The 24,060-nt window shown below is 44.8% G+C and overlaps 1 protein-coding gene across 1 annotated transcript in view; it reads left to right on the top strand.

Moving 5' to 3' along the window:
- Positions 1–20,960, top strand: part of ULK4 (unc-51 like kinase 4) — a 1,855,260-nt gene extending 1,834,300 nt beyond the window's left edge. Inside the window, exon 37 of the mRNA XM_086941729.1 lies at positions 20,717–20,960. Within this exon, the coding sequence (XP_086797855.1) occupies positions 20,717–20,780 (64 nt within the window). The 3' untranslated portion in view covers positions 20,781–20,960. The remainder of the gene's footprint in view (positions 1–20,716) is intronic.
- Positions 20,961–24,060: the final 3,100 nt, after the last annotated feature.

Genomic DNA, 24,060 nt, shown 5'->3' with positions numbered 1-24,060 from the left:
CAAAATATGTTGATACATTCCTCAAACCCCTAGTGAGTGAAACTACAAGCTTCATAAGAAACACAATGCAAGCTATTGTCCTGTGTGAAGATTAACTCTTTGAGAAAGAACATGAACTATTAGTAACACTTGACATAGTCAGCTTATACTCTAATACACCTCAAAAACAAGGATTAGAAACCCTCCAATTTTTCTAAGACAAACTTGTACGGCCCCACAACATGCCAACATCTTTTCTACAACAGTTTACCGAGATATGTCTGAAATAAAAAAATGTCACCTTCAATAATAAGCAGTTTCTACAAGTGAAAGGGACCGCGATGGGGTGTCCCTTCACCCCAGAAATGGCTTTAATGTTTATGGCACTATATGAGGACAAATGGATATATATCAACAATCCCTACGATGGACATATAAAAAGTTGGCATTGTTACATCGACAATGTGTTCATGATACGGAGAGGCACAGCAGACAACCTAAAAGATTTTGCGACATGGCTGAATAATGGAAATCTAGACATCCAGTTCACCGTAAACTTTAGAAAAAAGGAGATGAACTTTTTGGCTCTCTTAATTAAACACAAAGAAGGGTCCCTCTGCACCACCCTATACACAAAGAAAACAGACAGGAATACACTCCTGCATTTTCAAAGTTTCCACCAACGAAATCTGCGCGAAAATGTACCATTCAGTCAATTTCTTAGAATAAGGCGCAATTGCGTCAGAGAAGGTGACTACTTTAACAATGCTGGACTCCTTCTGAATAAACTATCGGAGAGAAATTACCCAAGAAAATGCTAAAACGCACAAAGAAGAGTGCTTAGTACACACCGAGAGACTCTCTCCTCACACCAAGACAAAAGAAAGAAAGAATGCCACTAGTCTGCGTTAGCACCTTTTATTTGGAATACCTTGAAAGGTCTAGAACCGTTTGGGAATGCACCAATCTTTGCCTTGAAGAAAAACAAAAGTATTAAGGACAAGCTAGTGCGTGCAAACACCGCTGCAAAGAAGGAGGTCCAGTTCTTAGGAACGATGTTGTCTCCACCTCCAATCAAAGGCCATAGAAGATGTGGCAACTGTATTTCATGTGAAAGCACGATTGAGGGTGCAGTATTTACATATGGGACCAAATTCATAAAACATGAAGTTTTCCAAAACTGCAACACACATAATGTAATTTACTGTGTAGTATGCCCCTACACAGCCCATAAAAAAGCGGATAACACATCACCGATCAAGAATAAGATGCAAAACACCAAACGCTCCAATGGTAGCGCACTGTAATGACAAAAACCATAGCCCAAACGATATCCAATGGACAGTGCTGAGACACGTGACTGAAAATGACATCGACAGTTCACTATCCAGAACTGCAGAACTGAAGCTGAAACAATAATGTATTTAGGTACGATCGGAAATGGACTAAATGAAATCGCCAAGATAACACACTATGGATGATTAAATTACTGAAATATACCGAGAAGCATCTAGACACCACAGCTATCTTAATCGCATCTTAATATCTGCCAACAATACATCACAAGCCTGTTCTTGGGAACTATATATTGAGACAAGCCACAAATAGGTGTGATGGACATTCAAAGAGAAAAACTCAACCCTCCAAAGCAATGTGATAAAACTGTCAACAAGATGAAAGTAGATAGAAATCACAATGTTAAGTCTCCAAAACATAAAGTTTCCATTTGAAGCCATAAGAGGGGGAACATGACAACATTCAAATGATCAAAAATAGGATGGGCGAAGCCACGCTTTCTTACATTAGAATTCACAGCAGCCACCACGACGGCAAAATGAGGTAGGCAGCAATGATGCTCAAGTCTTGTTTAACTTTGGAATAACCTGTGCACCAGCTTGCGAAGTTAGTACACACACCTACAGAAAGAAACATGGGACAGCACGAGAATGTATACGGGCACACAAATCATCTGAATGAACAACACCAAACCCCGTTGAGTTAATGTGCAAAATTCTGACTGTGTTTGACCACCGGCTTGATGTGAAGCTACAATACAAAGCTCTTCCTTTAAAAATACCCGAAACTGCAATATAAACACATTAGACTGCATGCTACTTCCCAAACAGGAATAAGTCTGTTTTTTGCAGTAACAAAATCCATTCACAATATCACTATCAAATCACGCTTCATAAGTAAATACACAATGCATGTCATTTACTAAATAGGAGAAATAGGAGTTAAGAAATAAATCTTACTTTCCCTTCTTATCAACCTTTTATCCCCAGAGCCCTTACATGTAAAGGCACCAGATACATAAAAAAAGATAAGGAGACCAAATCAATCGGAAATCTCCTCTGCACCACGACTAGGTAGGTCGCCAGCTACACCCACAAAGTCCTTAAACCTGGAGAAATTAGGAAGGCCTGTAATTTTGACATATGATTTGTATTCACATAGGCTGTGAACACCTGTACGAAATATGAGTATAAGGTACGTAAGGAGCCAAGTGTAAAAAATATTTTTTGTGATCACAGTAGACAGTACAGTTTTACATATTAGTTACCCTCATCTGATACAGGCAATTAAGCATGGGCGGAAAATCCGTTCAGCTCGCGGAATTTGCGCATTTTCGGTAAATTCGCAATCCGCGAACTCTCACGAATTTACCAAAATCCGCAAATTTGCACGCAGCGCATTTTTTTGCTTGGTGATACAATATTGCAGCGTGCGGCGTTCACTTACCGTCATTCAGCGTTTGCCCAGTTGTTTTTCTCGATGTTTTGCGAGTGCTGTGCCATTTTGGATCTTGCTGCGGGATCCAGCGGGAGTTTGGCGACGCATCGCGAGAGTTCGCAATTGCGAACATGTAGATGCGGCGGGCAGCAACAATCTCTGACTCGCGAAATTACAAAATTTGCAATTCTGCACAAGAAATCCACTAGCAAGCAGCATAAACCTTCTGAAAATGATGATTTTTATCAGAATAACTCCTCAGGTTGACATTTGCCTGCACTTTTTTGGATTTGAGGCCTTTTTGGCTTTCTTTGGATCACTTTTGGATTAGAAATCAACTTTCACAAGTAAGTTTGTTTGGGGCATTACAGTTGCTGTTCTGCAGAAAAACGAGTTTTGCAAAACTGAAAGCACTCAGCAGGTGCAAAAGTTCACTCATCATTAGTAACCATTCCCTGTAGTGCATCCTGAGGGGCCCCTCCAGAGTTCAGTTGCCTATGTTTGTTTGGGGCATTACAGTTGCTGTTCTGCAGAAAAATGAGTTTTGCAAAACGGAATGCACTCAGCAGGTGCAAAAGTTCAAACTTCATCATTAGTAACCATTCCCTGTAGTGCTTCCTGAGGGGCCCCTCCAGAGTTCAGTTGCCTACTTGCAACTATTCTATGACCCTGCTCTGACCCTCACAGCAGGCTCATAGAATAGCTACAAGTAGGCCACAAAGGTCCTGGGAAAAAAAATTGCACTGCAACATAAAGCAAATTACAGATAAGGAAGCAGGTGCCAGACAGCAAGTTTAAATTCAGTGACACATTAATCAACCCCAAATTAATTCATGTCAGTTGAAGCCGGGCAGGTGTGCTTGCTTTTCCCCCCCATAATCTACAGTGATGAATCAGAGGGTGGCGCTGATGTACCAGAGGGTGGCATGGGTGAATCAGAGGGTGGCAGTGGTGAAACAGTGGGTGCTGTGAACCTGTGATGATGAACCAGACGTAGAAACAACAAAGTTGCGACCGTTGCGAGCCGACAAGTAAGTTCGCAATTGCGAACTGGTACAAAACCCTCGCAAACTGGCAGAAACCCTTGCGAACACAAAAAAAAAACATCCGCAAATTCACGGATTTTGCGGATTGCGAGTTCGCAAATACGCAAATTCGCGAACGCCAGATTCGCAAAATTCGCCCATGCTTAAAGGCAATAGATGTCCTACCAGAAAACAGTTCAGCCCTGACGAAGACCTTCATATAAATACAGCGTCCCGGTCCCACATCTACGAAGGTTGAAACGCGTTGGCTCTTATGCTAATAGAGGTCAAGAGTAAACAAGGACAATAACATGCTGTTAGATTTGGGGGTCTCTAGTTGGCACAGGTAGGTACTTGTAACAAATAGGGACCCTTGCCTCTAGTGAGGGTAAGGGGGTACACTCCTAAAATAACCCCTGCTCACCCCCTTGGTAGCTTGGCACGAGCATACAGGCTTATCTCAGAAGCAGTGTGTAAAGCATTTGTGACCACATACAATAACCCAGTGACAACACTATAGATGGACACCACACCCTTGCGGGTGAGTAGTGCGCTATACAAGTATCAATTTACTTACTTACACAGTTGTATATTAAAAATAAGTATTATTTATATAGACTTAACACAAGACCATAAACGACAAAAATCCAAAATACTATATTTAAAAAGGGTAGTTTTAGCTTAGTTCAGTTCAGTTCTTAAGATGCGACACTTTAAATCAATGTACCTTGCGATGCGTGACGCTTCCACAACATAGTGTTGCAGCGATGGAAATGCAGCAAAGTTCCAGTGCAAAGAAATAAAGACGTGAAGATCTTCCAGATGCGGCACGCTTCTCTGATGATGCGAGAAGTCTTGGTTCAATGCGTCAACTGCAGCGGCGACACCCTTGTTCAGTGATGCGACGGCAACAGCCTCGGCTGCGGCACTCTTCTCTGACATTTGCGAGACGCTTACGCGCAATGCGACAACTACAGCAGCGATATCCAAGATGCGACTGCAGCAGCTCCGACGGCGGCACGCTTCTCCATGGATGCTAGGCGCTTTTCTCAATGCGGTGCAGTGCGACAGCTACAGCGGCAACATCCACGATGCGACGGCAGCCACGATGCGACGGCGACACGCTTCTTCCTCGTTGCGAGACACTTCTCTCAATGCATCAGTACAGCGGCGACACCCTCCTTCGGAGTTGCAGCGGATGCGACGACGACACGTTTCTTCCACTTGAGTCGTGCTTCCAGCTCCTTGCGACACGCGGTCCCTCAGAAGGCCCCAAAACAGCAGCAGGCACTTCCAAAGAACTCTTGGGAGCTGGGGTTTGAAGTCTGTTGTACCTGAGACTTCAGCAGGAGGCAAGCTCTGTTCCAAGCCCTTCGAGATTCTTCACAAGTTGAAAATAAAGCACACACAGTTCTTTCTCCTTTCTTTAGCAGTCAGGCAACCACTGCAGGCCTATCCCCCAAGCAGCCCTTTAGCTTAGGGATAGTCTCTCCTCAGTTTCCTCTGGTTCCACTACTCAGCAAAGGTTTCTCCTTGTTTGTCCAAAAGTGATCTCATTCCTTGGGATCAGGGTCCCAATATTTATACCCCAAAACCCTTTGTCCTCTGAGGGCAGAGGAGCCTTTGCCCAGTCCAAACCAGTTCTGGAGTACTCTGTTTACATGACTCCTTCTTTCCTTTCACAGTGCAGGGCAGAAACATCAGACACCCCACAGGAGGTGGAGCCAGCATTGTGGAGGGAAAGCACAGCCTTGGACCACTTTGTTGACATGATTCCTTCTCTTCTTTCACTCTGCAGGGCACAGACATCCGCCGCACCCCAGGAGGTGGAGCCAGCATTGTCGAAAGCAGGCACAGCCCTATTCAGGTCCCAGGTGCAACTCCTCCCACCCATCTAGATGCAGATCTCTCTATTCACCTCTGGGCTGACTTATTCGGTCTCCTGGAATCCCCCAGCCCTGTCACTCAAAAACAACAGACAAGGAATATACAACCTAGCAGAGGCAGGCTTTGGATAGTTAGACAAGAAAATACCTACTTTCTAAAAGAGGTCTTTTCAAACACAGAATGTTAAAACCAACTTCACTAAAAGATGTAATTATCATTCTGAGTTCATGAATACTAAACTCGAATTTCCACCATATTCCCTGAGTCAGTTAGGATTATAAAATGTAATAATCTAACTGCCCATTCTGGTCTATGGAGAACAGGTAGCCTTGCAATAGTGAAAAACGAAAATGGCTGTAATTCACTTTTAGGAAATACCACACACACCAGGGCATGTCCTACCTTATACTTACAATGCACTCTGCCCTTGGGTCTACCATAAGGGTGTCTGATATGAAGAAAAGGGAAGGTTTAGGGACTGGCAAGTGGGTGCACTTGCCCAGTCAGCATGACAGTATCAGACTGCACACAAGCTCTGCAATGGCAGGCCTTAGACACATTTTACAAGGCTGCTTCTGTGGGTGGCACAACCAGTGCTGCAAGCCCACCAACAGCATTTGGATTTACAAGCCCTGGGCACACTGACAACTAAACCAAACAAGCCAATCATAGAATCACTAATTCATACATTAATTTACAATAGGGAGCACTTGCACCTTGGAACTGGACAGCAGTGGCACAGTGTCCAAAGCATCTAACACCAGCAAAAGCACGTGAGGCAACAGCAAAAATGGAAGGGAGACCCACGCCAATGGTGCCAGGTCTAACACATGCCAATTGTTAGGCATCTAGAGCTAGAAAGTTCAGGCTCGAGTTAAGAACTTGTAAAGAGTCTCTGACCTCCGCAGGACCGTGAGAACATTTTAAATTGAGGACGAAATAATCAAGGTCCCAATACTACATACCAATTAGTAGGACTAAAATAATTCAGTTGAAAAAGCATTTTTTCCATGTGAAGTGTTCTGCACCTTTACAATTGTGTTTGATTATATATGTTTATTCATGTAAAACATGCCTTTGTGCTGTCAGACTTGTAGTATATGTAAGAGATGTAAATATTGTTAACACTGTCTTTTGCTAAAAAACACCGAGGGTATGGTCAAAGAATTTGGTGATAGGAATCCTTAATGTAAAAAGTAAACAAAAAGGAAAGAAAAAATAACTTGAGCCTAGAGTTAATAAAACAAACTATTGTGGAATAAGTGAAATTATATTTATGGTTATTGAGGCACCTACATGTTTAATTTCATATTATTGGTTCTAGCCTCTTTATTCCTTAATTGAATCACTTCCCTATTGTATGTAGCGGCTCACTTTTAATACAGTGCACCCTACCTTAGGGCTCTAAGGCCTGCTGTAGGGGTGATTTACATATGGTTTATGCAGTATGGGCTTTACACACAGTGAGGTTGCCATGTTGTACTTTCAAAACTGTTTGCTGTGTTTCACGCATCCTGCAATGGTAGTCTGTATGCAGTGTTTGTGTGGGTCCCTTTGGGTGCATAATACATGCTGCAGCCCATAGGGACCGTCTTAAGCACCCATGCCCTGGGTGCCAGGGGTACCATTTACCAGGGACTTACAGGGTGGCTAAAGTCATTGCCAAATGGATTACAATTAGTCATTTACCTTGTTTAAGGGGAAAGAGCACTGGCAGCTTGGTTAGCAGGTACCCAGTGCACTTTCAGCCAAAAACCATCAGTACTAGGGCAAAAAGCAGGAGTGACCATGTCAAAAAGGGCACTTTCCCGCAGATGAGTAAACAGGACTCTGTCCTCTTTTGTGTTCGAGTAAAGCGTACACAGTTTATCCAGAATCTAGTTTACCTTCATAATTTCTAGGTAAAGAACTAACAGGATACTGTACAGTTTCACAGGTAGGCAGGGATGTGTCAATTAGATCAGTATGGGGTTTTGTGAGCTGGGATGGGATGACGATTCAATTGTGAGGTTCCCAATAGAGTGAAATGGGAAATATTGAGGCTGTATCATCCTCAATGCACTTACCCCAGCTCATTAAACACATGCAAGTGATTCTGCGGTGCTGAGTGCGCGTAAAATGATTCTCTGTGTCCATTTTCGGCTACGGTGCCCATAGTCTTATAGAGTCATAGATGTTAGGTAGTCGGAAGCCTTTCGCTGCAGCTCAGGGGCATAATGCAGACTCCTGGAGCCCTATGTTTGTTAATCTAGTAGCGGATTATCACAGATTATGATATAAAAGAGCCCTTCTGTCCCGTATAACAGAGCGAACATTAGAGGTTTTTTTTTTTTTTTACCCTGATCACTTCTTCCTTTAATTCATAGAATCATGATTAATTTGAGCTATTAAATCTGTCTTTCCTTATGGCCCTCTAGTGCAAAAGGTAATGCTGATGGATTCAAAAAGCCTATGTGATAACCCATTGTGTCTTTATATCTATTCCATTTAGCAATTTAATTTGAAACCACCTTAGAAGCTCTTAGTGGGACATATCGCAATGTTTGCAGCTGTTCTTTTTAAGTGTGTGCTTTGCTTGCCTTCACCTATTCTGATCTTACCATTAAACATATGGTCTTACACTTTCCCTGAAGTAATCCAAATGGCACTATATTACCTAAATCAAAGCCCCCCTCTGTGCTCCCAACCTTAGGGTTTATAAAATAAATCTGTGTTTTTTGTACATTCACTAGTTCATTTATTTCTCATTCCTCTTCTAAAATAGTGCACAGTTTAGGTAGGGATATTCATGTAGCAATTTGTCTTGCCTGTTTATTTCTCACTGGCGCTGGTAGATTGTGGTCAAGTAACATTATTAAATGATTCTGAAGTTGTGTGAGCTGATTTCCATTAACCGTGTCACAAGCCTGCTCGCCTGATTGCATTACTAGGATTGCTGATAGTTGGTTTTACTAACTCGGGAGCCCGGTTAATTTGTTTCCTCAGGTCTTGGCGGTTAATATTTGTCAATTATCTTGAATTTGGTTTCCATTTACATAATAGGTTGCCCTTCTACGGCCATAGTACCAGGCTCTTTATGAGTATTTCTCTGCACATTATTGGTGACAATATTTGCCAAACTTTTTACCTTCCTGAATTTAGCTGAATACAATTCCCACATGTGTCCAGATCACTTTATTAGTTGGATATCACGTAAGAGGTCTCTCGTGCCCTTTACTTCAGTTCAGCTCCTGTAATATCAGGGATTGCACACCATGCTCATCATTATCTTTACATATCCAGCACCTAATCATTTTGACTGCCCAAGGTGTGACACTATATCATGAATTACACAACTAATCCTAGGTAGTCCAATGTTGGACCTTACCATATCGTCCAGAGTTGGATATCTGTCTTTGATGACTACCAATCTGAAACGGTTAGATTGACAGGGCCCAGCTTGCCCCTAAACTGGCTCTCTGTTTGGACATATTTATATTCTCAACATTATTTCATACCAATAAAAGAAATGAGAAAAATTAGAAAGCCACGTATTAAGATATTAATTTGCTAAAGTGTACAAAAACGTCCCAAGTTCAAGACTGATTGTTGAAACTAATTAATGTGAAATGTGTTCCCGCCTTACTTTGTGGTGCTAATCGGTATAGAAATTGCCAAAAGAATGCATGGGACCTGTTGTTAAGCAAATGTATCAAGGTATTATCACTGATGGGGTTAATGGGTAATCAAGGGTGTTGATGTATAGTATGGTGAGGGACTGATGAATGGTTTCCTATAAGCTCGAGATTAACATAACTTTTTGAGGGCATCAACGGACGTGTGTTGTTTTGGGCTTCAATTAGGTGGAATAGATGGCGAAACCGAGGTGTGGTGAGTGTACAGGAACACTGTAGCTGTGAAGTGTGGCAGCCTGTGTGACTCGTAACATTTAGATTGTGCAGTGAACTCCCTGGGACAGTGATTATGCCTTTATTTTTAGCTGTTCCAACTTGACCGATTACATTGTGTACACCATATGCAGTAGTTATTTCAAAAGTTTTTATTGGACGTTTCAGGGTTATATAACATACAAATCAAAAATTGCAATGTACATACAATCGATACTTGTAAATACACATCATTTAGCATAGGAATGCATTATGACCCATGGTGGTGGTCATTCGGGACGATCTTGAAGACAATATGGAAAACCACCTTCTAGGCTGGGTTCCTGAGGGGCTGCAAAATAAATGAGTTGGAGATGGAAAGGAAAGGAACGGAGCAGATAAGAGGAAGAAGGAGAAAAAGGAAAGAGAGAGTAAAGGTTAGAGGTGAGATGTAAGAGGTGAGAAGCTAGATGTAAGAAGTTGGACGTTAGATGTCCACCACGATGCGGCTTGGCAGTCCCGGTTACGAGTGACTGGTTATTTAAGCTGTGCAAAAGTATAAGCGGCCCCCCTGGAGCTGTAGGAAGAAACTGGGAGCATGAAGTTTCACGGTGGTTTGTGGGTTTTGAAGTAGATATCTAGTGAGTTCCAAAGTTTCCTTTCTGAAGTTCGCCCTGGTGTGTTTTGTAAAGTGATATTATCAGCTCCTCGGAGGTTAATCACCCAGTTTAGCCAGCAGGCATATGCAGTAGTTATGAAATTGCAGTTCTGTTCTGTTGTTTTTAGGTCTCGCCAATGGACAGCTTTAGCGCCTGGCGAGAGCTTATCATTACATTCCACACAACATGCACATTCATACCAGATACACAATGGGGATTCTGCACAGTCCATTTCAGCCACTGGATACGATTATTCAGCACATTACAAAAATATTAATATCATTAAAGATTTTAACACGCCTAGGCCACTATAAAGAAGACACACTTAAGGTTAAGCACTAAAAAATTTACAATCTTCTTCATCAATATGCAATACGATTTTAATACTGTCTCTGAGAACATAACTTTCTTCAATAATTTGTGAATATAAATATATCACCTGTTTTGAGTTGAGGAAAAAGAATATGAATTGCTTATTCTACAGCTGTGACTATACTTTTCCACAGCTTCCAAAGATTTTTTTTTTAACTTAATGCATTGGCAGGCAGTGTTGTTCATCAGTGTTGGTGACAGCCCACAGCGTTTCACGGATGTGAACACTTTGAACAAGTACTCCATATAGACATTGCCATTAATCAAGGAACAAAAAGTACAAAAAAACTGCGTGGAGCGCACATTCAAATAAACAATTGCTAAAACTATAGATTGGCTCTCAGCTTCTAAAGGAGAAACCTAATGGCTTTACTAATGCTTGTTCTGGTTTGTAATGGTGGTTTTAACCCCTCCCATGCTCATGACGAGCTGAGCGCGTCATGAGCCACGGTGCTCCGGTGCTCATGACGAGCTCAGCTCGTCATGGCCCGTGGAACGCTAAGGTGCGGGGAGAATTCCCCCGCTGTGCTGAACGTTCCACGGAGCCATGCACCTGTGACGAGCTGAGCTCGTCATGAGCACAGGAGCACTGTAGCTCATGATGAGCTCAGCTCGTCATGAGCATGCGGGCGCTGTGTGCGCCCCCCTCCCCACAGCACAGCGGGGGAATAACCCCCACAGCGAAGGGGTTAATGAACAAGTTACTTACCTTCGGTAACGTCGTATAGACTAAATCTAGCCGCAGATTCCTCACCATAGAATTTCCCCAAGCATCAAACTATATCTGTAAGATTTTTAATGAGCAGTACCCTTGTGCGCTGGTAGGTGGGATTGTTTGGATCTGCATGCATCGTCCGTGCCAGAAATGACATTCGCGACACCTATATAGACGCCACCGAGGTGTGCTGACATCAGTTTCTTTTCATGACTTTCCATGCCAGAAGCACAGAGCCATGAAGAGCACTGGTGTAGAAAATGAGACCCCTGAAAGGGAGAAACCCTTTCCCTACAAATCCATTCGCAGAGTGTGGAGGATGGGTTGGTCAGCAGCTAGATATAGTCTCTACCAGATAAGACGTTACTGAAGATAAGTAACTTGTTCTTCTGACAGAGACTTCGAGCTGCTAATTACTTACCTTAGAATAGATACCCAAGAAATACCACCCCTAGAGGTGGGTCTGCCGACCAATTTCAAACCACAAAGCCCTGTATAACCGAATGGGCAAAGTGCCCATCCATACAGACCTGAATGTCCAGGCAGTAGTGTTTGGTGAATGTGTGCAGGGAAGCCCACATTTCTTCCTGGCAGCTATCGAGGACCGGAACACTGCGTGTTAACGCAGTGCTCGCTGCGTTAGCTCAAGTTGAATGAGCGCACAAGCTCTCAGGAGCTTGCTTCTTTGCCAGTGCAGAGCAGATGTTAATGCAGAGCACGAACCATATGGAGATGGTCCTCTTCTGCAACTTTTGATATCCTATCTCCTCTAAGGCTGGTTGAACGTCTCAGAAAGATAGGGATCGGGGACTCCTCCTTGAGTCCGACACTTTTTTTTTTTAAAATCTTTTTATTAACATTCAACAAAATAAAAGGCATCAGGTGACGTACAATCAAGCGCAACTATTATTCTTACATTTCCATATCTTACAATACTGTCAAGGATTTCACTCATGGGTCCGAAGACTCCATCGCTACAGCGTCTTCAACGACAGATGGAGTACATATATCTCCCCTATAGGAATTCCACGCACCCCAGATTTTTCCCCATTTTCCCGGGCGACCCCTGGCCACATACACAGATCTCGCTCTAAACATGCACCAATCTAAATCTTCCATCCATTTCCCCAGCTCTGGCACCTGGTTGGCTCCCCACAGTTGTGCAATGTTTAGTTTGGCTATCATGCATGCCAGTGTCACAGATTGTTTCCCATGCGTGTTTAAGTCAGTCGGCTCCCAGACATTGAGGACACATCGTCGAGCCTCCATTGGCACTTCCACCCCCTGCACCTCCCGAATCTTGTCGTGTATTTTGGTCCAATATTCCTGTATTCCGGTACAATGCCATAAAACATGCATGAATGTTCCCGTCTCCCCACAACCTCTACGACACCTTCCATCATCCACCAAACCCATCCGTATCAATCGGGGACCTGTAACATATGACCGATGCAGGATCTTCAGCTGCACTAGTCGCAATCTCATTTGAACCGCGAACATTTTATGGGATGAGACTGCCTCTCTCCAGTCCTCATCATCTAGTACAAGGTCATCCGCACTCCATTGTTCTCTGATTTTAACCAGCGGATCCCCTGTGTGGTTGATTAGCTTTTTATAAATCAGAGAAATAGTCTTGGTTGGGAGATGGCCATCCAGTACTCGATCCTCCAACGGGGAGGCCTTTGGAGGCACAGCACCCAGGGGAATATTTGCCAACAAGGCATGCTTGACCTGCAAATTTCGGAATCTCTCGCTCTCTCGTAACTGGTGCCTTTCCGGTAACGCTTTGAACGTGAGAATGCCGTTCTTCCCCCACATATCTTTGACCTGAGAAATCCTGATAAGATCCCACTTCGATTTCCACAGGCTTCCGAGACCCTCCGAGCTCCAAAACGGGGTAGCAAGCGTTATCTTGTCGTCCCACTTGAGATGTCGGTTAGCTGTGTGCCACACCAGTACCGCATGCGCCGCCGGTCCCACAAGGGGTGGGCGTTTCTTTATAGCATATAGGGCTCTAGTATAGTCTCCGCCAGGCATCTGACCCCTATCCATTGCGTATCCTGGGTCTCCCGGTGATCCGTAGATTGCATGATTAATCGCCGCCAACTGGGAGGCCCAATAGTACTTCCGGAGGTCCGGCAATCCGATCCCTCCGTCATACCAGGGCAGGGTGAGTTTATTAAAAGCAATTTGTGGCCTACCCTCCCAAAAAAGCTGCCACAGAAGGAACTCTATTTCCCTGAAATACGAATGGGGCACTGGGTCCATTGCATTTTGGAGGCTATATAAAAAACGGGGGATTGCCATCATCTTGAACAATACTGCTCAGCCCAAAAGGGAAAGAAGCAAAGCCTTCCACCTAGCTACATCTGTCCAGTGGGAGCCCAAGGTTATTATCAAATCGCAGCTTCGAGTCCTTGGTCACATGTATTCCCAAGTATCAAAATCCCACCAACTCTATTTTAAATGGGCAGGAGCCTGGGATAGCGGGGGGTTTACTGCTAATGACAAATAGCACTGATTTCCCCCAATTAATGGCAAAGCCCGAAAACCTTCCAAATATGGCCATAATATCAAGAAAACGAATCAGAGACTCCCTGGGGGACGTAAGATAGAGCAGAATGTCGTCCGCGTACAATGAAATGTTATCCTCCCACTCGGGGGTCCACAGCAGCCCTCAAATTGTTCTGTCCCAGCGGACCCATGCCGCCAGCGGCTCAAGTGCCAAAGCAAATAGCAATGGGGAGAGGGGACATCCCTGCCGGGTGCCTCTCCCCAGAGGGAAATCTTCGGGTCTGTGGTTATTCACCACCACCCTAGCGAGTGGGCCCGAATATAGAAGGTGGATCCAGTCAATAAACTCCTTTCCTATGCCCATCTTGCCCAAAACCGCAAACAAGTAGGGCCATTCCACTCTGTCACGGGGGTATGACCAGGGGAGCAGGATCTATGCCAGGATATTGCGGTGGGAGAGAGAAATCGGCGGAGCCGAACCCCTAAGTGGCCATTTTGGTCGCTGGCTTGGCTCCTCCCCTGAGTCCGACACTTTTTAATATGTATCTTACCCTGCTGGCGAAGGTAGTGAGATCCTTTGGCTTTGAGGTGTCTTTTGCTGACGGCACCCAAATAATGGTGTCTATTACTCCCAGTATTAGGGACTCCGCCACAATTGTATGCTGGCAGTCTCCCCCTGGATGGTGGAAAATGTAATGAAACTGAAAGGGGAGATGATATTTGGCAGCCAACTGGACATCTGGTCCAACGACTGGTGGCCGGACACTCTAGGCAGCTGCCCCTGCCCCGTATCCCATGGGAAAATCTAGGGGTCATAGTGGACAATTCTTTTTCTTTGAGCCTGCAGATTAGTAGGGCAGTGTCCACCTGTTATGGGATAATCAGGATCCTTAGAAAAATCTCACAGTTCCTCTTGTTTGCTTCATGCAAACAGACTGTTATTGCCTTGGTAATGTCCAGATTGGATTACTGTAATGCCCTCTGTTTGGGCATTAACAAAGGCCTAGTGCGACGTTTGCAGCTTGTGCAGAATGCTGCTCCCTGGCTGGTGATGGATCTCCCAAAATACCACTCAGTATCTGCTTCTCTCATCACGCTGCATTGACTTTCTCTGGACCGTAGAATTCTTTTTTTAAACCCTTTGCCTAACCCGTAATTCCTACTATGGCCTTGGCCCTGGTGGTATTAATGCAATATTTCAGCGGTATGTCCCCAGGTCCGCAAATAAAAATCTATTAACAGTGCAGAGGTTTAAAAAAGCAAAATGGGGAGGTAGAGCTTTTTCTACCTTTGCTGCTAAGTTTTGGTACTCCCTCCCTGAAGATCTATCTGGTCAGGTGTCACATTCTCTCTTCCGTAAGGCCTTGATGACCTGGCTTTTTACACAGATCTTAGTCTGAGCATGTTATCTTGTCTGTACTTTGATCCCGCAATAGTGCCTTGACGCCCTTGGGCAAAGTTAGCACTTTATAAGTTTAATATTCATTCATTCATTCAAGGCCCAACCTTTCTTCTAATCCAAAATACTTCATGAAGAGTTGGCCGTTCACCTGAAACTCTTGCTTGTGGTCAAGGTAGAACGACCACGCTCTTTGTGGGTTCAGCCGGTGGAGTCGCTCCTCTTCTTTAGAAGGATGTGGAGTAGTGTAAAAAGTAGGCCCGGTCCTTCTTGGTCTTCTTCTAAACTTAGCAGGAGTGGCATGGGCAGAAAGACATACAGGAGGTCTGCACTCCACTGGAGACAAAAGGCGTCAATGAGCGAGCGCCACCTTGGGAACTCCAGCGCTCAAAATTGCTGACATTGCGCATTCTCAGTGAACAGATCTAATCAAGACTCTCCACAAAAGACCTTGCACTGCATCCGGGTGGGGACACCTCTCACGATCCACTAAGCATAGACAGCTGAGTTAGACTGCTCTGGCGTTCACGAAGCCCACCATATGTTGAACCACCGGGGATATTCACTGGGATTCCGACATATCCAGAGACTCAGGGCCTCTTGCCAATGCTCCACGACCCCACCTCGCCCTTTTGTTGCTGACCACATGGTGGTGGTGTTGTGTCTGTGAACCCTTGCACTAGCCTTCCCTTGATGGAGGGTAAAAATACCTAAAGTGGCAGTTGGATCGCTCGGAGCGCCAATAGCATTCTGCTGGAGACTAGAGTCCTGTGATCTCCACCTCTCTGAAATGGGCAGCCCCATCCCAGGAGTGACACATCTGTCACTATTGTGATATCTGGATGGGGAAGGGAGATTCTGCCTCTGACCCAATCACAATTTGTTAGCCACTGCTGCAGATCTTTTACAGTTCGCTCTGAGGTTTGGGCCATGTCAGAGAGGTTCCCCTGAGGCTGTCCACATTGGAAGTTCAGGTCCCTCTGCTGAGCCTGCATATGCAATCAGGCATGAGTTCCTAGCAGGATGCAGAAGGCCATGAGTCCCAACAGCTTTAAGTTCTGTCTCAACGAAATCCAGGAAAGAGGCTGCAATATTAGTATCATAGCCTGAATATCCTGGACTCACTGCTCAATAGGATAATCTCAAAGCTGCACTGTGTCTAAAGCAACCCCGATGAAAGGGAGTGTCTGAGAGGGAGTCAGGTGTGACTTCATTATGTTGATAGTTAACCCCAGTGAGTACAGAAGGTCTGCCATTGTTTGGAGGTGGCTGCCTGGGGCCAGCCCACCTTCAACAGCCAGTCATCGAGTTAGGGGAAGTCAAGTACCCCTGATCTCCGCAGATGAGCTGCAACCACCGCCATCACCTTGGCTTACATCCGAGGGGTGCTGGTAAGGCCAAAAGGGAGCATGGTGAACTGAAAATGCTCTTATCCTACCGTGAATTGCCGGTAAAACTGGTGGGCAGGCATAATGGGAATGTGGAAGTATGCATCCTTGAAGTCCAATGCTACCATCCTGTCCAATCTCCTGGGTCCAGAACAGACAGGACTTGATCTAACGTGAGCATTTTGAACATCTCATTCTTGAGGAATTAGTTGAGGGGCTGTAGGCCTAGGATAGGACAAAGGTCTCCGTTCTTTTTGGGCACCAGAAAGTAGTGGGAACAGCAACCACACCCAACTTCCTGCATCGGCACCCGCTCTCTGGCGTCCTTGGCCAAGAGAGCTGTGACTTTCTGGTGGAGAAAGGACAGATGATCCTCCATCAGCAAGTCGTGAGATGGTGGCATGGAGGTAGGTGTTGTGATGAAGGGTAGTAGCCCCTTCAGACTATTTACAAAGCCCAATCAATCAATCAATCATGGCATTTGTATAGCGCACTACTCACCCGGAGGGTCTCAAGGCGCTTAGGGGAAGGGGGGGTCTGCCATTGCTCGAACAGCCAGGTTTCGAGTTGTCTCCTGAAGGCGAGATGGTCCTGGGTCAGCCGGAGGTGGGTGGGTAGGGAGTTCCACGTCTTGGCCGCCAGGTAGGAGAAGGATCTTCCTCCGGCGGTGGCTCTTCGGATGCGTGGTACGGCAGCGAGGGCGAGGCTTGTCGAACGTAGCTGGCGGGTGGGCGTGTAGAAGGTCAGGCGGTCGTTGAGGTACTTGGGGTCCAGGTCATGGAGGGACTTGTGTGCGTCCTGTCCAATGTTATGGACTGTCAGTGGAGCAGCTGATGGAGAATCCTGCAGCTAAATGGGTGCCCATGTTGGAAAGAAGGTAGATTAGCAGAGTTTGGGGCTGCCGCTGCCGGGGAGGTGGAGGACTGACATGACCGCTGACTGCCTGACTCACAATGTCTGCGGGTACCACGCCACAGCCAGGCAGATGTTGGAGAGCATGCACAGCGCAGTGGCTGAGAGGATATGAGCGTGGCTGTAACCCCCTTCTGTAGTCATGAAAGGAGCACAAAGCAGCTTGAAGGTGACATGAGACCATAAAAAAAACCAAGGACCTTGCCATAGCCCGGCTGTCCTTGAAATGCTCCAGTGCCGAATCTGGCTTGTCTCCGAAGAGATGGGTGCCATCTAAGGGCAAGTCCATAAGAGAGGATTGGACAGCCTCCGAAAAGTCAGTCATCCTCAACCAGGCGTTGCATTTCAAGGCCACCATCAACGAAACCGCTCCGCATAGTGAGTTGGTTGTGTCAAGTCCACAACGTAGAGTGGATTTTGCTGCATCTCTCCCATCATCCACAGCCTGCAAGAGCATGGCTTTGGCCTCCTCGGGCCCGTTGGCAGCACCTGCGCAACTGTGTCCCACAGTGAGTAGAAGTAGTGGCCAAAAAGGCATGCGATGTTCACGGACCACAATGTCAGGCTGACGGAAGAAAACATCTTCTTCCCCAATGAATTAAGCCTCTTGGATTCCCTTTCCAGGGGGCGGTAGGGAATGCACCAGGATTTACATGGGACGTTGAAGCTTGGTTCATCAAGCTTTCTGGAGTAGGGTGATGGGTGAGGACATTTTAGTCCCCTGGGATGGGGCAGTGGTGTTGTGCAATTGTCTTATTCACAGGAGCCACAGTTTTGGGTATGGACCAAGCCCCCAAAATGACGTCAGTGAAGGCCTTGTTGAACAGGAGCAGCATTCTGAAAAGGAGACTTCCAGTTGTAGCACTTCTGTTAAGCCGTTAATCTTGTCTTCCACTGAGCGCATCTGAAGATCCAGGACCTCAAACACCCTCCGCACCACCATTTCATAAGAGGCTTCCTCCTCCATAGCCGTGGTAGGGGGAGAAAGCACACCAGTATCTGGAAACATATCCAGTCTACTGGCTTCACCTAGTTTCTCTCAGTCCATGTTAGGGTTTTCTTCATACTGTTGGTATTCCTCAAGGTCCAGCGACCCCTCCCTGTCCTCCTCTATTCCTAACACAAGGGTATATGTCTCAGGCTCCTATATAGGAGGCAAAGCTCCTAATGGTGACGGATACGGTGTAGGGAGACTCCCCTCCTGTTCCATATCAGAGTCATGGATTATGCCACCCGTGGGTGCCGACAGCACCAGGAGATTGGGACCGGCGTCACAGAAGGTTGAGATAGTAATACCGGCGCTGGTATGGATCCAGGAAAGAATCCTTGGGGCACGACTGGAACTGTAGCTGCCAACACAGAACCATACAGGGCCCATGCTGATCGTGTGGACCCCAAAGGTGCGACTAAGTGGTCGGGCCATCGAAAATAAGGCGCATGGCCTCATAGAACTTGTTCAGTTGAGCTGGGGTTGCTCTGCCTCCCAGAAAGTGTGGGCGGCATGGAGTCAGTCCAGGCACAGGCTCCACTGTGGAGCCAAGCCTTAAATACTGATGCTTCCTCATCTCATCAGCTGACGGACGAGAGAAGTCAAAGACCTCTTTGACTACTACTTGTGATTGGATTTACCCAGGTGTCCCGATGACTTAGACTGCACCTGCTCCCAGGACCTTCCTCTCGACCGGGACCTCAAACGTTACAGCGCCCAATGCCAAGCCCCCATGAGCTTAAGGGAGTGCTCCCGCAGGCCTTAGGATTCATGGCACAGCAGTCAGAATATGACACCAGAAGTAAAAAACCTCAAAAGAAGTCAACAAAATGTAAAAGAAAGAAATGAAGTCAAAAAGTGTCAGAAGGGGTAGCTCTTCTCCGGATCAGCATTGGCTGGCACGGAAGGAAAAGACCTGACGTCAGGGAACCTAGGTAGTGACTATATAAGGGCCGCAATGTTACTTCCGGCCTGGGCGATGCACATAGTCGAGCAACTCCATCTAGAGGAGTGCATGGGTACTGCTCACAAAAATCTTCTGGGTCCAGTTTAACGCCCGGGGAAATTCTGAGATAAGGAATCTGCGGCGGACAGTCTCGGTCAGTGGTTTTATACCTACATGTAAGTTGTGTTCCTAAAAGTGTTTCAACACAGATGTTGTTACTGCACCGATATGTTATTTTGAACCCAAATTTGCTTTTCGTTCTAAATTTGATTCTTGCTCATAAAAGATGCAGATTTAAATCAAGTTGTACAAATTAATCTTTTAGGTGTAAATGTGCTTTTAGATGCAACATAACAGTGTGAAGTTAGCAACTTCGAACCAAAATCAAATTTGAATGCAAAATCAACTTTGCGCACAGCAGAAGAGTAAAAACACTTTTAGGAGCAAACACGTATTTACTGTATGTGAAAAAATTATTTTTTGGTGCAGATCATAGTTGATGTAGCATCAACAAGAGTGTGGAACCACGCTTAGAAGAACAGACAAGCCTCCATTGCAGTGCACGGTTGCTTTGCCTCACTGTTCATGCACTGCAATGGGAAGAACTCTCTCTGCAGGTGGACTACCACAGCTAGTAGTAAAAGGCGAGATTAAAATACTCTGGTCTGATTCAAAATGTAGATCATACTTACTTGAAGCCGACTGGCCCATACAAACCAATGGCTGAATGGTGCTGACCCAAAGCCCATTTCAGCATATGTTTTTGGTGTTGTTGACTTGAAACTATTGCAGATCTCAAAATGTGGTTGGTTGCTAAGGCAATCTGAGACACTGCAGGATCTGCCAAAGCCTTCAATATGGAGTGCAGATAGGGAGACAAGGGGTGCAGATGGGGAGACGCAGAGCTTACCAACGTTATCAGGCCAACATCCCGACCACTGCTCGATCTCACTCTTCCTGGCTTTAGGGGGCGTATGTAGTTTTGTTTTAAATTGATCCTACTGAACACAAAGAAAAAGTGATGGGTTAAGTTTTGGAATGTAATTACCTCTATAGTTTGTTCTGCTGATTGATGCCTTTGTGGGGCATTAATGAATGAGCTGTGGAAAGCATTACATACCTCATGAATATGTGTAATGTACAAGGAAAGTTTTCTGTATATAAAACACACAGCTTAGTAACTATTCATGTTATTGTTTTTATTTTGTGTTTTTTATTCCTTACCCGCACTTCTGAAAAGCAATTGAATGTAACAAACACTGAACATTAATAGCAATGTCAAATCTCACTTCGTGGCATTAACAGAGATACATGTGTCTTCTTTTTAATCTAGTTCCCATGCAGACGTGGCTGTTGCCAACCTGGCTTTTGAAATTCTGAAATTAATTGGACATTAACTCGAAGACCACACGGACAGCAATTGCAGGACTGCTATTTTGTGACTAAAAGAGACATTTTGAAAAAGGCTGACTTCAGATATTTTCTACGTATGTGAATACCCGAAATATTTAATGCGTGTGAGAATTAACTTCTTTAAGAACTGTATATCTTTATCGAAATGAACACAGTTAAACAAACATTTAAGTGAGTTCATATTTCGTGTCTCGGTGTATTTATGTTGCAACTTACATGTTTAATAAAATAAAGCCTACACAACACAGTTTTAGTAAGCTGATGTGATCAAATGATAGCTTCCGAATTATCACAAATGTAATTATCTTCGTGTCTGTCGATTCATTTTACAGGCTCCCGACACTTTGGCTTTATGACATTGGTGCTTCTCAGACTTGACCTCTACGAAACATTGTATCATCCTGCACATGATAGTTACACGGTTATCCTTTGCAAATAATTGAGGCTAAACAAACACAGATGTATTCGATTATGTAATTTAACATGGCTTGAGTGATGTAATATGTGAGGTCATAGGCAGTGCAAAACTCTGTTCCTCAATACACTGGCTAACTCAGTCCCACCCAATCACCCCTCTATTAATCATAGTGTCGGAATTTTAACAGATGGCTATCAGCAGCTAGCAACATAAATGCACCCCTCAGGAAAATACACCTTGCCCGACTTCATGAAGACCAGAGATGGTTCTCCACCGACCTAAAAGCCCACAAACTAGCTATTCGGCAACTTGAAAGGAAGTGGAGACACAACTATCGATCTGAGGACAAAAGGAAGTATTTAGACGCTATGAAAACCTATAAAAAAAGCTATTCTGACCACCAAAGTAACCTACTTTTCCTCCAAAATCTTGACTACAACCAACAGGTCTAAGGAGATTTTCTCTAGAGTCAACCAACTGTCCAACCCTGACAGACTTACTATCAAACCCACTCCCTCTCAAACTCTATGTAAGGCTCATTCTGGGTCCCGTAGTTAGAGTACTCACAGTACTAACTACATGAGGCGGAGCCCCACCTGGGGGAGGAATAGCCGCTACCAATCCCTAAAGCGGCAGGACATTTTAAGTGTGGACTGCTTCCTGGCCCGTTATTTCTCCACTGCGCTGACGAAGGCTACAGACGCCGAAATGCATTCGCCTTGGTGGAGTTGGTGAATAAAGGCTTCAATGTCCGTTCCTGTGCTGACCTCCGCCTTTTCTTTGGGGAAGGACCTGGGTGCATATATATATTACCTACTGGCGGTCGCCAGTAGGTATATATAGTTAGGACCTAGTTACCATAGGAAATCCCCAACATTCTATTGGGAATAACTTTGGCGCCGATTGAGGAATCGGCGTGTAATTTTCCTTAAAATTGCTTCGCTCCGCTCCGCTCCTTCCCTGAAAGATTCGGAGGGATTCGTCAAGCGGGGGCCGAGAAAAAAGGGGGGGTCTCAAAACGTGTTTTCCCCATGTTAATTTCCATAGGGACCTTTAGACACGGCTACAGCCCGACCGTCTGAATGGAATTACACCAAACTTGGCAAAATGGTAGGGCCTGGTATGCAGATGTGCCTTTGCTATGTTTAGTGAAAATCCCTCCAGTAGTTCTTGAGAAAATTGAATTTTAAAATTTTCAAATGGCATTTTCTATGGAACCTTTAGCCACGGCTACAGCCCGAACGGCTGAACGGAATTACACCAAACTTGGCAAAATGGTAGGGACAGGTATGCAGTAGTGCCTTTTCTATATTTGGTGAAAATCCCTCTAGTAGTTGTTGAGAAAATTGAATTTGAGCAAATTATATATCTATATGCGCTCAACATTCTATTGGGAATAACTTTGGCGCCGATTGAGGAATCTGTGTGTAATTTTCCAGAATTTGGGCCAGCTCCACTCCTTCCCTGAAAGTTTCGGGGGAATTCGTCAAGCGGGGGCCGAAAGGGGGGTCCCAAAACGTGTTTTCCCCATGTTAATTTCCATAGGGACCTTTAGACACGGCTACAGCCCGAACGGCTGAATGGAATTACACCAAACATGGCAAAATGGTAGGGCCTATTATGCAGATGTACCTGCACTATGTTTGGTGAAAATCCCTCCAGTAGTTTTTGAGAAAATTGAATTTGAGCAAATTATATATCTATATGCGCTCACCGTACACGCACCGTACGCGTACTGTACGCGTACGTGCGCGTACCCTAACGTGCGCGAGCGAGTTTCTGATTGGCTGGCAGTCGACTATCAACATTCCAAACTGTCCAAACCAGGAAGTGTTGGCGACCATCTTGTTTTTCAGGAGAACTGAGGCACAAGAGAGCCCAAAACAAGAGTGGACAACACGAAAAGGGGGCAAGGTAGAGACCCCCCAACCCTCTAGCCCTACTCAGGGCAAAAAAATAAAAAATTCGAAAAAATCGCGGGGTACGCATACCGTGCGCGTACCCCGCGATTTAAAAAAAAAATGAATTTTTTTTTGCACTTGGTGGTCCTTCTGGGACACCCTGAGAAGGGCGAGGGGGTCTCAACCCTGTCCCCTTTTCGGGTTTCCACTCTTGTTTTGTGCTCTCTTGTGCCTCACTTCTCCTGAGAAACAAGATGGCTGCTCAGGTGGTCCCAGAAGGACAATAACATATATAAACATTATCCGCTAATAGAATTAGCATTTACAAAACCTTTGAAATTTATAGAAAAAAAATATAGGTTTCACGCCTGATATAGTTAGGAATTAGCATTTAAAAAACCTTGCAAATTCACTGAAAAAACCCTAGGTTTCAAGCCTTATATAGTTAGGAATTAGCATTTAAAAAACCTTGCAAATTCACTTAAAAAACCATAGGTTTCAGGCCTTATTTAGTTAGGAATTAGCATTTTAAAAACCTTGCAAATTCACTTAAAAAACATAGGTTTCAGGCCTTATATAGTTAGGAATTAGCATTTAAAAAACTATTGAAATTGCTCCTATATAGTTAGTTGTACTAACTATATTTCGCGCACCCGCAATCCACTGCTGATGATGTCGCATATTACATCATTCATGACATGGTCAGTGACATCACTGATGACATCTCAAATGACATCACTGATGACATCTTATTTGACATCACTGATCACATCACTGATGATATCATTCATGTGATAATACGATGCACCTCCTCACACTCTAATATAACCTTTGATACACCCAGTGTTAAATACAGACTACCATTCTTGAAACCATTGACACACCAATACCAGTTACTACATACGCACTCACTGATTCCTAGGTCTACACACACATTCACTCATT

Source organism: Lissotriton vulgaris, chromosome 10, assembly GCF_964263255.1.
Source record: "Lissotriton vulgaris chromosome 10, aLisVul1.2, whole genome shotgun sequence".
Lineage (NCBI taxonomy): Eukaryota > Metazoa > Chordata > Amphibia > Caudata > Salamandridae > Lissotriton > Lissotriton vulgaris.
Note: the sequence above shows the minus strand (reverse complement) of the source record. Positions and strands in the feature narration are given on the sequence as shown.